Source organism: Carex rostrata, chromosome 27 (assembly GCF_964058835.1).
Source record: "Carex rostrata chromosome 27, lpCarRost1.2, whole genome shotgun sequence".
NCBI classification, from domain to species: Eukaryota; Viridiplantae; Streptophyta; class Magnoliopsida; order Poales; family Cyperaceae; genus Carex; species Carex rostrata.
Window position 1 is genome coordinate 3,088,668 of NC_135944.1, and position 14,458 is coordinate 3,103,125.

A 14,458-nucleotide genomic window follows, 5' to 3' on the forward strand; every position below is an offset into this window, starting at 1 on the left:
CGAAAATTTAATTTTTTTTTTTTTTTTGCTTTTTTCAAATGGCCTAGGCAATTTTTGAGTGATGATATCTCACGATCTGTTCAGAGATTTTAAATAAAACTTCACAGACTTGTTCTACGATGTCAAGACTACATGTCGGTCAATTTTCATGAATTTTGAAGATGGTTTCCTATGTTAACCAGAGATGCAAAGTTGGACTCAGAAGCACTCCTTTAGCAGTTCGGGCAATTTTTGAGTGATGATATCTCACGATCTGTTCAGAGATTTTAAATAAAATTTCACAGATTTGTTCTACGATCTCAAGAATACATGTCGGTCAATTTTCATGAATTTTGAAAATGGTTTCCTGTGTTAACCAGAGATGCAAAGTTGGACTCAGAAGCGCTCCTTTAGCAGTTCGGGCAATTTTTGAGTGATGATATCTCACGATCTGTTCAGAGATCAAATATATTAAGATATACTTGGAGACCAAATTTTACATTTTTTGGAAATTTTTTACTATTTATTAAGCCACTTTGAAAATCGCTGATTTTACATTTTCTGGATCATTGAATCAGCGATTATCAAAGTGGCTTAATAAATAGTAAAAAAATTCCAAAAAATGTAAAATTTGGTCCCCAAGCACATCTTAATATGTAGATCGCATCTAACGGTTCAAATTGACTATTCAAACTTTGAAAACGGAGAAAAAGAATAGGATGCATTTGGGTGCATTTGAACCCTCCTGTTTTAAAAAATAGTAAATTTTTTTTTAAAAATGATAAAATTTTATCCCTAATTATATTTTAGTATAGATATCATGTTGAACGGTTCGGATTGACAATTTAGATTTTGAAAAAAAAGATATAAAATATGAGGTATGACGAGATATGAAAGACATGAGGCTCTTTGAATTTATATTCAAAAATTTAATACAGATATTTAATATTTAAATATCCGTATAAATACGGATACATATATGATTTTAAATTTTAATTATTCTTATTTAAATAATAAATATATATTATGAAAAAAATTATGTTATTCGCTATTATATAAAACAAATATATGAATCTGTATTAAGTTAATATTCAATCCATATCCATATCCGTCTAATGTCCGATTCATATTGAAAATAAAAAACAGTTACGGATATGGTTTAGCCACTATCCGATCCGGATCCGATCCGTTTACACCCCTACCTCAGAATCGCCGCAGTAGCCTTTTACCACTCGGAGAATCAATCTTCCCCATCTAAATCGCATCCTCTCCTCAACTTTCAGTGTTCCTTCAGCACCGAGCACCTACATTCCCTCCTCCTCTCCATTTTTGGTAAGCGCCCCCCTTCCTCCCTCTCCCTCTCCCTCTTTCTCTCCGATTTAGCAATTTTGCATTTTTTCAGGAAATTTGTGTTTTTCTTTTAAAAAGATTCGAAATTTGTGGGAGATGGAAATGAGGGTTTGAATCAGAGTAAATCTGTAAAATCGAGCACAACTATGTCAAATTGAGCTTAACAGTACCTTTACTTGTATGTGGTTAACTTAGTTGTTCAGTTTTAATTCAATTTGGTACGCTGTTGTGTGAACAGCTATAGAAAGCTGCTCCTTCTAATTGCTTGTTAAATTCATATTCCTTCAGTATATTGTAATTAAGGCCGGACAATTTTGATAACCGAATTGCATTATTGCTTGCCATATGTCAATTAATTATATGCTATTTTCTTTTAATGCAGTATTAGTAAAAAATAGAAGCACAATTTGTTATTTGGAAGTGAAGCTCAACCTTGTTAGATAGAATTTTTGAAAAAAAACTAGAACCGAACCACACAGGAATAAATAAGAATCAAATGGTGTGTGCCTTATCACTTCCCCCCTCCTCTTCGCTTTCACCATCGGCCTCCAAATCCCAATCCTCACTCAAATTTGCTTCTCATCGAGGCCTCTTCCTTGTCTGCTATGCGTTCCCCCAATCCAATTCTGAATGCCACATAATAACCAACAAACCAAAACCACCACCTGCTACTACTAATTCCCCCATTAACATCAATTTTGACTATCTTTTTGGAAAGATTGAGATGCCACCTCAGCAGCAAAGGAAGGAGAAGAAGCAGAAGGCGGGGAAAAGTAAGAAAGGGAAGCAACAGAAGGCGGATGTCACTACTGTCAAAGGGGCTCATCGCCAGTTCAATCGGCTATTGGATACTCGAGCTGATATCCGTGAATTCAATAAGTTGTTTTCCGCCTTGGTTCGCACCAAAACTTTAATCAACCTTGTTTTTTCCTTCTTCACCTGCTTAACCCAAGATGAAGGAATCTATCCTAATAATTACACCTATCGGATCATGATGGAATGTTGTGCGCAAACGAATCGGGTCAGCCTAATGTTTGGTCTCCTCGGACGGTTGCTCAAAGAGGGTTACAAAACTAATGTTTATATCTTTTTTCCAATACTCAAAGCCCTCTGTCGCATGAATAGGATAGGTGAGGCTGTAATTATGGTGCTCGACAAAATGCCGAAGCTTGGATGCCGACCCAATGTTGTGACCTACTCGATTGTTATCAATGGGATGTGCAAGAAAGGTGAGATTGAGAAGGCAATGGATTTTCTACAGTATATGATTTCTAAAGATTGTGCTCCTAATGCGGTGACCTACAACACTCTTATAGATTTGTTGTGTAAAAAAGGTGATTTTGAGAAGGCAATGGATTTCCTACGCGAGATGATTTCTGAAGGGATTCGTCCTGATGTGGTGACCTATAACACTTTTATTAATGTGCTGTGTAAAAAAGGTGAAATTGAGAAGGCGATAGATTTTTTAGGTGATATGATTTCTAAAGGGTGTGCTCCTAGTGTTGTGACCTACAGTACTCTTATTGATGGGTTGTGTAGAAAAGGTGAACTTGAGAAGGCGATGGATTTCCTACATGATATGATTTCTGAAGGGTGTCGTCCTAATGTGGTGACCTACAGCACTCTTATTGATGGGTTGTGTAAAAAAGGTGAAATTGAGAAGGCGATAGATTTCCTACGCGATATGATTTCTAAAGGGCGTCGTCCTAATGTGGTGACCTACAGCACTCTTATTGATGGGTTGTGTAAAAAAGGTCAAATTGAGAAGGCGATGGATTTCCTACATGATATGATTTCTAAAGGCTGTCGTCCTAATGTGGTGACCTACAGCACTCTTATTGATGGGTTTTGTAAAAAAGGTGAAATTAAGAAAGCGATGGATATATTTCGTGATATGATTACTAAAGGGCATCAGCCTAATGTCATAACCTACAACACTCTTATTGATGGCTTGGGTAAAAAAGGTGAAATTGAGAAGGCAATGGATTTTGTAGATGACATGATTTCTAAAGGGCATCATCCTGATGTCGTGACCTATAACACTCTTATTGATGGGCTGTGCAAGAGAGGTGAAATTGAGAAAGCAATGGATTTTGTACATGACATGATTTCCAAAGGGCATGATCCTGATGCCGTGACCTATAACACTCTTTTTGATTGGCTGTGCAAGAGAGGTGAAATTGAGAAGGCAATGGATTTTGTACAGTATATGATTTCTAAAGGGCATGAGCCTGATTTCCAAAGAGCATCATCCTTATTGATGAGATGTGTAAGATAGGTGAAATCATGTCATGTACAAAATCCATTGCCGCCTCAATTTCACCCTAAATGCTAAACCCTATACACAGGCATGAGCCTAATGTCGTGACCTATAACACTCTTATTGATGGGCTGTACAAGAAAGGTGAAATTGAGAAGGCAATGGATATTCTAAATGATATGATTTCTAAAGGGCATGAGCCTGATGTCGTGACCGATAACACTCTTATTGATGGGCTGTGCAAGAAAAGTGAAATTGAAAAGGCAGTGGATATTCTAAATGACATTATTTCTAAAGGGCATCAGCCTGATGTCGTGACCTATAGTATTCTAAAGTCCTTCCTTGAGCCTGATGTGCTGTTAAGAATAGGTGGAATATGCAAGTAAAATGAAATTAATTGAGAACACTTTTGGAATGGTATAAGCTGGTTTGCTTATTTTAATAGAAACAGATATAATGTGCTATTTTGATTCATTATTTTCTTAATTGTTGTGTAGATTAATGTACTCATTAGTTATTATGGTTGAGTTTCTTTTTTCTTGCTACTTTAAAGATTTTAAGCATCATTTTAAAGCTTCTATTGATTTATTTTGGTCTTGTGGTTTTACATAATTCTTCTACTCGGTATTTCAGAATTTTCTTTTAATTTTTTTTAATTTGATACTAGTTTTGGTCTTCTGGTTATACCTGTTCATTTATTAATTAAACAGATAAAGTAAGATGTTAACTAGTATAAGGTGCATGTAAACAAGATGTGTATGGAAAGTAATAGTAATTTGACCGAGCCTGGACAATTGTAAACTGGAATTTGATTACCTTTTGCTACTTTGAGATACCAGAAGGGTATTTCACAACTTGATCAAAATGGTCCTTGTCAGAAGGTATTTCACAACTTAATCTTGTCAGTACTTTTTGCTGCAATGTCATTTTGATTTATTTTTCCTTTCCATGAAGATAATTACAATCTCCCAAAAGCATTTCCATGGAATTTTATGTACTACTGTTATCTTGACCAGTCTGTTACTCTTTAGTACAGTCCCCTTTAATTAGTGGGAACAAATCTACTATAAATCATGGAATAGATGACTCTTTGCTACAGTTTTCTAATCCTCATTGTGTTAAATGAAGAAAATAGAACGATTTCACTAATTATTATTTCTAATTTTTTCGAAGGGGGGTGGCTCAAAGAAAAAGCAATGAAGTGAATCGGGAAATAAAAGGCTACAATGCATAGAAGGTGTTTGAGAAAATGTCACTGTGAAGTCTGAAAGATTGTGAGCACAGTTCGTCCTTTTGTGATTAGTCCAACTCGTTTCTTTTATTGCTGGTAATTTTTCTTACTTCTTTCTTATACTTTGACCCCGAGCCTGAGGGATTTTTGGTGAAAGTCGAGACAGGTTTCGGATGCAGTTAAGACACCGCCTGAAAGGCATAAATTACTGTACCTACCAGGTACTGTTATTGTTCCAGGTTCGCGGTTTCAAGAGGTTTATTACTGGGATTCCTATTAGTTTGTCAGGTGAATTTTGTTAAAGATATATGTAGAAAGAAGGAAATTCTTACACACTGAATGCAAAATGGAGGAAATTTTTAGTAGCCTCAAACCAAGCCTGGATATCAAGTCAGGATGCCCCGACTCCAAAAGAAGCATGGAAACATGAGAAGGTAAGAAAGAGAGAACAAATGGGCGTTAAGCATTGGGGAGAGTTTATTGTTTCACTAATTATTATTTCTGTATTTCCAAAGGGGGATGGCTCGAAGAAAAAGCCTACAATTGGGAAATAAAATACTACAGTGCATAGAAGGTGTTTGAGAAAATGCCTCTGTGAAGGCTGAAAGGTTGTAAGCGTAGTTTGTCCCATTACGATTTACCCAAGTCGCTTCTTTTATTATAGGTAATTTTTTCTTACTTTTTTCTTGTCATATTGGGTTCTGGTCGGAAATCGATAAGGTTGCATCAGCTCCTAGAGTTGCAGAAAATGTTGGAAAATCGCGGGTTGGGGTTTCAGATATTTGGAATATGGTCCCAGGGAAATTGTTGCAGTTCAACATTAAGTGGGTAGAAATGGTATATACATGTGCAACAGGTTCAGTTTGTGTTTATGGTATATATCTTGTAGTTTTCCGATTCGGATTCCAGTTTACAGAACATTAGCGGGTTCAGTTTGTGGCAGTAGAGGAATACTCTTCTCTCCAAATAATGGAGAAAACCAAAGTGTCTGTCACTTCTATTGAATATTTGTATTGTGAAGTAATGGCAACTCTTCTGTTGCCCTGTACCACCGGTACCGTTCGGCAGGGGCAGAATTTTAAATTTTGGGGGTCAATCACGTAAAACTTCTGCTTGGAAAGTATATGGGGGCATGTATAGAAAACATTTTAGAATGTTTGGGGCTCAATTTCAGAGTATTTACAATATTTTTACTTGAAATACCAAGAGTAATATTTTTGAATTGATCTATGGTTTTGTACTTGATGAACAAGTAATGGTCTCTTTGTAATGAAATGTAAATATGAGAAATATTGAGGACAATATTTGTATTTATTCTTAGTTTGAAAAATCAAATTAATCTGATGGGAGCAAAAAAATAGCTATAAGAAGTTGATCGCAAGATTAACCATAACAGTCATTATGAAACCTTTTACAAAGCTGTTATGAACTTTGATCTCGTGTGGTCATAACTGTGTGTCAATATGTAGTTTGTCTTTGATTCTTCTGTACATCATTTGACTATTAATTCTTAGGAAGAATTTCATGTGTACTCCTCAAATACTTAGATGTATTTGCACCTCTAAAGTTCATAATATTATATTTATTCTTTTAAATTTCAAAAACTCACAAATTTTTACCCATTTTATTGTTTTTTCTATTAAAATTCATTTTAAATTCATAAAATGTCCATTTTATCCTTTATTAAAAAAAATATGGAGCATTTTTAAAAAAGAAAATGTCGATATCCTAATTGGTTGGTTTTTGAGAACAAATGAGTATTTTATGTGATTCTGATGCTTACACAAGCATAATTTCAGAAAAATATCCATTTTCTAAGATCACTGTTTCAATATGGTTAAAACAATAAAAATTCTGAATTTTCTATATACTCGAAAATTTTGAAATTACACGTCCCCTTAAAAGTTCATAAAATCATAGTTAATTGAGGAGGGTTGAAATGCACCCAAATTTTTGTGCACCCAAATGCACCCTATCCTTTTTCTCCGTTTTCAAAGTCCGAATAGTCAATCCGAACCGTTAGATGCGATCTACATATTAAGATTTGCTTGGAGACCAAATTTTACATTTTTTGGAATTTTTTTACTATTTATTAAGTCACTTTGAAAATCGCTGATCCAATGGTCCAGAAAATGTAAAATCAGTGATTTTCAAAGTGGATTAATAAATATTAAAAAAATTCCAAAAAATGTAAAATTTGGTCTCCAAGCACATCTTAATATATAGATTGCATCTAACGGTTTGGATTGACTATTTGGACTTTGAAAACGGAGAAAAAGAATTTGAAAGATATGGTGCATTTGAACCCTCCTCTAGTTAATTGCCCTTCTAAATTTCAAAAATGATAAATTTACTCATTTTATTGTCTTTTTTTATTAAAACTCATTTTAAATTAAAAAAATATCCATTTTACCTTTTATTGAAATAAAATATGTAGCATCATTTAGAAAAATGCGAATCTTCTAATTAGACAGTTTGTGAGGATAAATGGGTAATTTTTGTACTTCTCATGCTTACACTGTAACATTTAGGTATGTGCTTGTGTAAGTGTTAGAATCAGAGAAATTACTCATTTGTCATCTGAAATGACCAATTAAAAGACTGATATTTTTCTAAAACATTCTACATATTTGTTTTTTTTTTTTTTCTAATAAAAGTTAAAATAGATATTTTATAAATTTGAAATGATCTTATAGCCTTTACAGAGTGAGGTAAAAATGGATTAAGATCCGTAGAGAAAATAACCACAAACAAAATGTACCATTAAGCTAGAGGGAAAAGGAAAAAATGAGAAAGAGTAAAATTGCCAAAACTTTATCTTGGTGTACGAAAAATAAAAACATTAATTTGTGTATTTGAATATAAACTCATACAATAGGTGGCGATTCTTCAAAGGTGTATGTCTGCCACTAGAACCAACAAGCAACCGATAACGATCAGGAATATACAAGTAGAAATTGTCTCCCTTGAACTCTGGCCTACAAAAAATTCAAAATTAGTAGAGCTCACAATGACAGTAAAATTGGGCAAAACAAACATACAAATCCCCAAAAAATGTTGACAGATAGAGAGAGAAATCCTTGGCAGCCCCTGCCAAAACTTTCAAAATAGAGTGAGGGAGGAGAGAGAGAGAGAGAGAGAGATCCACTTGGCAACCACTGTCAAGATTTCAAAGAGAAAGAGAGAGAAGAGAGAGAGAGAGAGAGAGAGAGAGAGAGAGAAATACTGGAGTTTGACCATGGTGGATGTACTTCTGGAATCACGTAGAAAGGTTTCAGTGCAAACCTCATATAGCAACTCACTGTCTGAAAAACCAGATCAGTTCGAATAGAAGTGTCGCCTAGACATGTTTCGAGTCCAAACTTAGTCAGATTACCAACACACATTTGACATTCATCGGATGGAAGTTGCCTCGTGCATTGAACAAGCACATACATATTTGCACTCAACGTGTACTTCGCTTTTCCTGTTGCCAATCTCAGAGGTGATCTAGATGCATTGTTGGCTAAACCATCAGTGAGTTGCCGAAAAATATCTTTGAATATTTCTGGTTCGGCCAATTTCTTCGGTTTACTGGAAGGCACTTTCGGTCCACAAAGTGACATCACATTGTTGTTGCTGGCATTAGAAAGAGCATATGAATATCGAATAGTGCATCCATCAACCAAAACAATTCCCAATTTCTTGTAGCGGCACGCATCAGTTATGATGTCCAGTGCTTCAGACAGGCAAATGTTGCATGCTTCGAAGCTGACATCAGCATAGCACATTGTGTGGCCGTAGACTTGATCAGGGGCCTTGCCATATGTCGCATTGTAGAAGTAATCGTTTAGAGGGAGACCTTTAAGAAGGTGTCGCAGATTGGACTCATAAGTGCTTCCAATGGTATAGTCAGGTTCATCCGCTACAAGGCAGTAAACAAAAGGAGTGTATGTGCCAAGAGAACCAGGGCAATAGCAAAGGAGAATAATTGAAATTAAGAGAGGAAGCATGGAATGGATCTCCATGACTTTCTTTACTCTTTGCTGTGAAGAGCTGTAAATGGTTAAATGGATGAAATCATCAAATACAGCTCCTACTATATGTAATAAGATATTCCATTATATTTTTGCGAAATTTTTTAGAGAATGCACAATTAGGCAATTTTTTTTTTAATTATAGGGTTCTGACAAGTAAAATGATTTGAAATTAATTTGGAAGTATGACTTTTACTCAACTTGTATTGCATGTCAACTGTGTGTTACAGACAGCATGTTACCTATTAATGATCCAAGCCGAGGGTCAAAGTTCTCATGCATATGGATCTTTTCAGGGTGGGGTTTCCGTTAAAAAAAATATTAGGCGAGGTGTTATTGAGAACCGGATCTAAACCGTTCGTTCGGTGACAAAACTTGTACGGACGGTTTAGATTAACAGGACCTTTTAATTTTATTAAGTTTTCAGTTGTATACAACAATCTCGAAGTAGATCGGATGGTTTGGATCTAGCATAAGATAAAATTTATACAAAGTCTTTTGGACATAACTAGGGGTGTCACTCTTTTATCCGTTTACCCGATCCGTATCATATCTAAAAACACAAGTAAGGGTAAGATTTTTTTTTCCGAGGGTCAAAGACTCAAAGTTCTCATATGGATCTTTTCAGGGTGGGGTTTCCGTTAAAAAAATATTAGGCGAGGTGTTATTGAGAACCGGATCTAAACCGTTCCTTCGGTGACAAAACTTGTACGGACGGTTTAGATTAATAAACAGGACCTTTTAATTTAATTAAATTTTCAGTTGTATACAACAATCTTGAAGTAGATCGGATGGTTTGGATCTAGCATTAGATAAAATTTATACAAAGTCTTTTGAACATAATCCAATTCTATTTTTTAAGAATTTTTTATTAAAAATTAGGGGAAATTAGATCCATGCCATCCCAAAACTTCAAATTTAGAAATATGCTACTCCAAAGTTTTAATTTTGTTAAATGCCACTTCAAATCTCACTTATTAAGATTCATGCCACCATTACCAAATTATTATACATTTCTAATTAAAAATAAATAAAATTTGTTATATTTTGAGTGGTATTTTCGTATATTCCACAAATACCCTCACTCTTTCATTTCTACACCCTTAATGGGATCGGATCCGAACAAAAGAAATGGTTAAAGATTACCCTCACCCGTCGTTCTTTTCATTTGTGCATCATTTCTTCGTCTGCCTCCTTGCCGAGTACTTGCTGGTTTCTTACACTTCGCATGAAAACTTTTTTGAAGGAAAAATTGGGACAAATTGAAACTCAAGTACTTAATTAGAAGCATAAAACTCCTGAAAGAAATATAACGAATAAAAATCACTTTATGGACCTCTGAGCAAGCAAAGAAGATCTGGGCTGCAGTCATTAACCTATTTATTAGAATATGGGCAAGATCAAACAACGAAGTTGGTCACGTCTCACTTCTCTAGTTAGATCGCTTGCTTGGCGTAGGTTGCAGGACTCTGTTCATTAGCTTATTTGGTGTGTCCGCTCTGGCTGGGAAAGGAAATGGCCCTCTTCTGGGTAGGCGTAGGATCGTATCCAATGTTTCAGGATGTCTCTGCTTGAGTGCTTTAGCAGAATGGACTACTTTGACCGAGCGAAGAATATGCTTGATTCTGTCGAGATGGAACAGTCTAGTTCTTTATTACAGAACCTTAGAGGCGTCATTTTGTGAACGTCGGGTGTTTCTGTCGTCGTTGGTGGCTCTGGCGGAGAGGAGGGTTTTGGATCAAGGTTATTTTGGTAACTTCAATTATTATGTAATTTGTTAAATTAAAATTATACATTCATATTGTATTGGTGGCATGGATCTTAATAAGTGAGGTTTGGAGTGGCATTTAACAAAATCAAAACTTTGGAGTGACATATTTCTAAATTTGAAGTTTTGGGATGGCATGAATCTAATTTCCCCTAAAAATTACTCTCTCGGTTTCGGGTAAATGAAAGATTATTAGGTATATGAACTTCTTAGATGGATAAATATGAGAACTTCATATTTAAGATTGATACATATAATATTTGTAATATTAAAAGAAGATATACGTTATATTTAAGGAATACACATGAAATGAAATACTGCTGTAGTAAATACACAATTCAATTTGTAAATTATGTGCTAATTGGAATGATTTATAATGAAATGTAAATTGTTATCTATCTGTGCTAGCAAACATGAGATTATGAAATATATATATATATATATAGAGAGAGATGGGCTATGGTGCATTGTAATGCATGGAGGGGTTTGTGCATTGGACTATAAATCTAAAATTTAAAATCCAAATGGCCGATCCAAACCGTTCATCTTGTTCTCCATATTAATATGTGCTTGGAGACCAAATTTTATATTTTTCTGAATTTTTTTACTATTTATTAAGTATTTTACTAAATTGTTAATCCAACGGTGGCTTAACAAAACAGTAAAATCAGCGGCCACCGTTGGATCAACAATTTTGTAAAATACTTAATAAATAGTAAAACAATTCAGAAAAATGTAAAATTTGGTCTCCAAGCACATATTAATATGGAGAACAAGATGAACGGTTTGGATCGGCCATTTGGACTATAAATTTTAGATTTATAGTCCAATGCACAAACCCCTCCATGCATTACAATGCACCATAGCCCATCTCTCTCTATATATATCTATATACACAAACTCTATACCTACAAAACCTGCACAAGTGGGACACATGGGCTTTCCTTAATTTTATACCAAACCCACTACTACAAAAATGGTCATTGTACACTGCACATTGTACACGGATTTGATAATTTTACCTAAAAACCGTGGAGAAATTGTAATTTTTTGGAAGCCCGAAATATCTGTAGGATCTCTACACGGATGTTTATTAAAGAATCAGTGTAGAAAGCCTTGAGAGAGCTACACGGACATTTATTAGGAACTGTACACGGATTATTATCTAAATAACAGTGTAGAAAGCTTTAAGAGAGCTACACGGATATTTATTAAAGAACCGTGTAGAAAGGTAAGAATTGTACACGGATGTTTGTTTAAATAGCAGTGTAGAAAACTTGAGAGAGCAACACGGACGTTTAATAAAGAGCCGTGTAGAAAGGTGAAAATTGTACACGGTTTTTTGTTTAAATAACAGTATAGAAAGCCTTGAGAGAGCTACACGGATTTTTAAGTAAAAAAATCCGTGTAGAAAGGTTATTCTAGGGTTTTGGTTATATAAAAGACCTCCTTCTAGCAGCGCCGTTTTGATCAATTAATACTCTCTCTCTCTCTCCTTCCTGAAGTTTCATTCTGATTTCTGTGAACAAAGAGCTAGGATCTGAGATCTTTGAAGTTAATTTGTATTTCTCCTCTCTATCTTGCTAAGCTTAGTCATGTATATATATATATTTCTCTTTTCTGTTACTAGCTTATTATTGCTTATTTAGGTCAATTATTAATTAATGCATGCATGCTTGATTTATTAAGATAATGTAAATAATTAGTGTAATGTGGACCATTTTTTGAAAGTGAGAAGTAAAGAAAACGTCTAACGTCTCCATCATCAGATCTGAGAAAAATCGTTGAAGATCAGTACTAACGCTTCCGCCTAAAGATGTCTGCACTTCAGAACTGTAAGATTTAAATTACTTTGCTATTTTATTTTGAATTTACAGATTATGGATTGCTTGTGTTTTTTTAATTGCAAAACACGTCATGAATTATTAAGACTATCATTTGGTATCAGAGCCATCGTAAATTCATATAAGATGCAATAAATTTTTTTTACGAAATTGATTTTCAATGGTTCGTATAAAAGCTAGACAGATTCAACTAATTTTATATACAAATATTTTCTTATAATTTTGGATGAAAATTTTAAAGGAGAATTTTTATTCCCTATTATGTATGCACATATATGTTGATCAATGGATTCTTATTGGAGATGCAATATGTTGGAGACCTTTAACCAAGAGGCATCATGTCATGGATCACATGGGAGCTCCTTTTTTGATATGTTGGATCTAATACGCCTTAGTTTGTATGAAATTTCGGTCCAAACTAGATCATAACCAAGAGTTTTGGCAATTTGAGCCCAACTTACTGAATTTTGGGCCAAAGCTTGATCATGTGGTTACTAAGTGGTAAGGATATAACTTTTATACAAACATTGTATTGGATCCTAAGGAGTATATGTTATGTTTTATCACATGAGATTGCATGTACAAAAGGCTTTGTATATATATATGTTGCATGAATTGTAATCTTCTACCTTTTCTTGTTACTAACTAATACCAAATTATAATTGTAGTATGGACCAAAGCAAAAGTGTTACACCAAGGAGCAAATTGACGATGTCAGATGTATGTGGACAAGGCAGTTTCAATTTAAATTTTGTAATGCTCAATATGGATTTGTATAATTTTGTATAATTTAGTGTACATAAATTATTTATACTGTTGTATAGTTTTGGAATTATGAGTTTAAAAGACCTCTGTTTAATGTTTCTCTGTTTTGGAATTCTAATTTTAAATGGCTAACAAAATTAGAAGCTAGCCACAAAAAAAAAATGGGAAAAAAAGAACAATTCTACATGGACATTTAACTAAAGTCCATGTAGAAAGGTATTTAAACATTAAAAAAAATTGAAAAAAAAAATAATTCTACACGGACATTTAACTAAAGTCCGTGTAGAAAGGTATTTAAACATATAAAAAAAAAATAAGAGAGCTACACGGACATTTAGCTAAATATCCGTGTAGAAAGAGTAATTGTACATGGACATTTAGCTAAATGTCCGTGTAGAAAGGTATTTAAACATATAAAAAAAAATAAGAGAGCTACACGGACATTTAGCTAAATATCCGTGTAGAAAGAGTAATTGTACACGGACATTTAGCTAAATGTCCGTGTAGAAAGGTATTTAAACATATAAAAAAAATAAGAGAGCTACACGGACATTTAGCTAAATATCCGTGTAGAAAGAGTAATTGTACATGGACATTTAGCTAAATGTCCGCGTAGAAAGAGTAATCATACACGGCTGTTTATGTAAATATCCGTGTAGCTCGGTTATTTTGAGAGCGACGCTGGCAAGCGTTTGTACACGGTTGTTTATGTAATAATCCGTGTAGCTCTCGATAATCGCACACGGGTAAATATCCGTGTGTAAATATTCAGGGATTTCTAAACCCTCACATTCCACACGGTAAGAAATCCGTGTAGCTCTCCTATTTATGTCCGTGTACAATCACTTATTCTGTAGTAGTGACCTGTTGTCAATGACTTGTTCTATTGTTTATTCTAAATTGGAAATTGTACTAGGGAATAGTTATTATTTTGTTTCAAGTGGACACATGGGTTGTATTGACTAAAAAATAATTATAATAAAAAGAATCCTCTTGCTTGTATTGATTTGTTGAGTTAATTTCAGAATTAACAATTAATTAATCAAGACCACTTTTAAATTTGTAAACTGTTCATTATAAGTTTGGGAACCATAACTCTGTAAAGCGTTTCTTTGAAGTATGTAAGCACGTAAATTAATTTCAAAATGTTCTTTTTTATGATCTGGAGCTAATGGCTACATTCAATTGTTTTGAAGACTATAAACCTTACGAAATAACTTTGTAAAATGTTGTTTTGAAGTATGT

The 14,458-nt window shown here is 34.2% G+C and overlaps 1 protein-coding gene and 1 long non-coding RNA gene across 2 annotated transcripts; both read left to right on the forward strand.

Annotated features, from left to right (window-relative positions):
- Positions 1 to 1,224: 1,224 nt before the first annotated feature.
- Positions 1,225 to 6,122, forward strand: LOC144544843 (uncharacterized). Its single transcript, XM_078293383.1, has 3 exons — positions 1,225 to 1,311; positions 1,712 to 3,604; positions 3,658 to 6,122. Exons 2-3 carry the CDS (start codon positions 1,826 to 1,828, stop codon positions 3,973 to 3,975), a joined length of 2,097 nt encoding a protein of 698 aa, XP_078149509.1. The 5' UTR covers positions 1,225 to 1,311; positions 1,712 to 1,825; the 3' UTR covers positions 3,976 to 6,122.
- A 6,268-nt stretch (positions 6,123 to 12,390) lies between these two features.
- On the forward strand, positions 12,391 to 13,313 carry LOC144544749 (uncharacterized). Its single transcript, XR_013508332.1, has 2 exons — positions 12,391 to 12,439; positions 13,117 to 13,313. It is a non-coding gene; the product is annotated as an uncharacterized LOC144544749 (long non-coding RNA).
- The last annotated feature ends 1,145 nt before the right edge of the window (positions 13,314 to 14,458 follow it).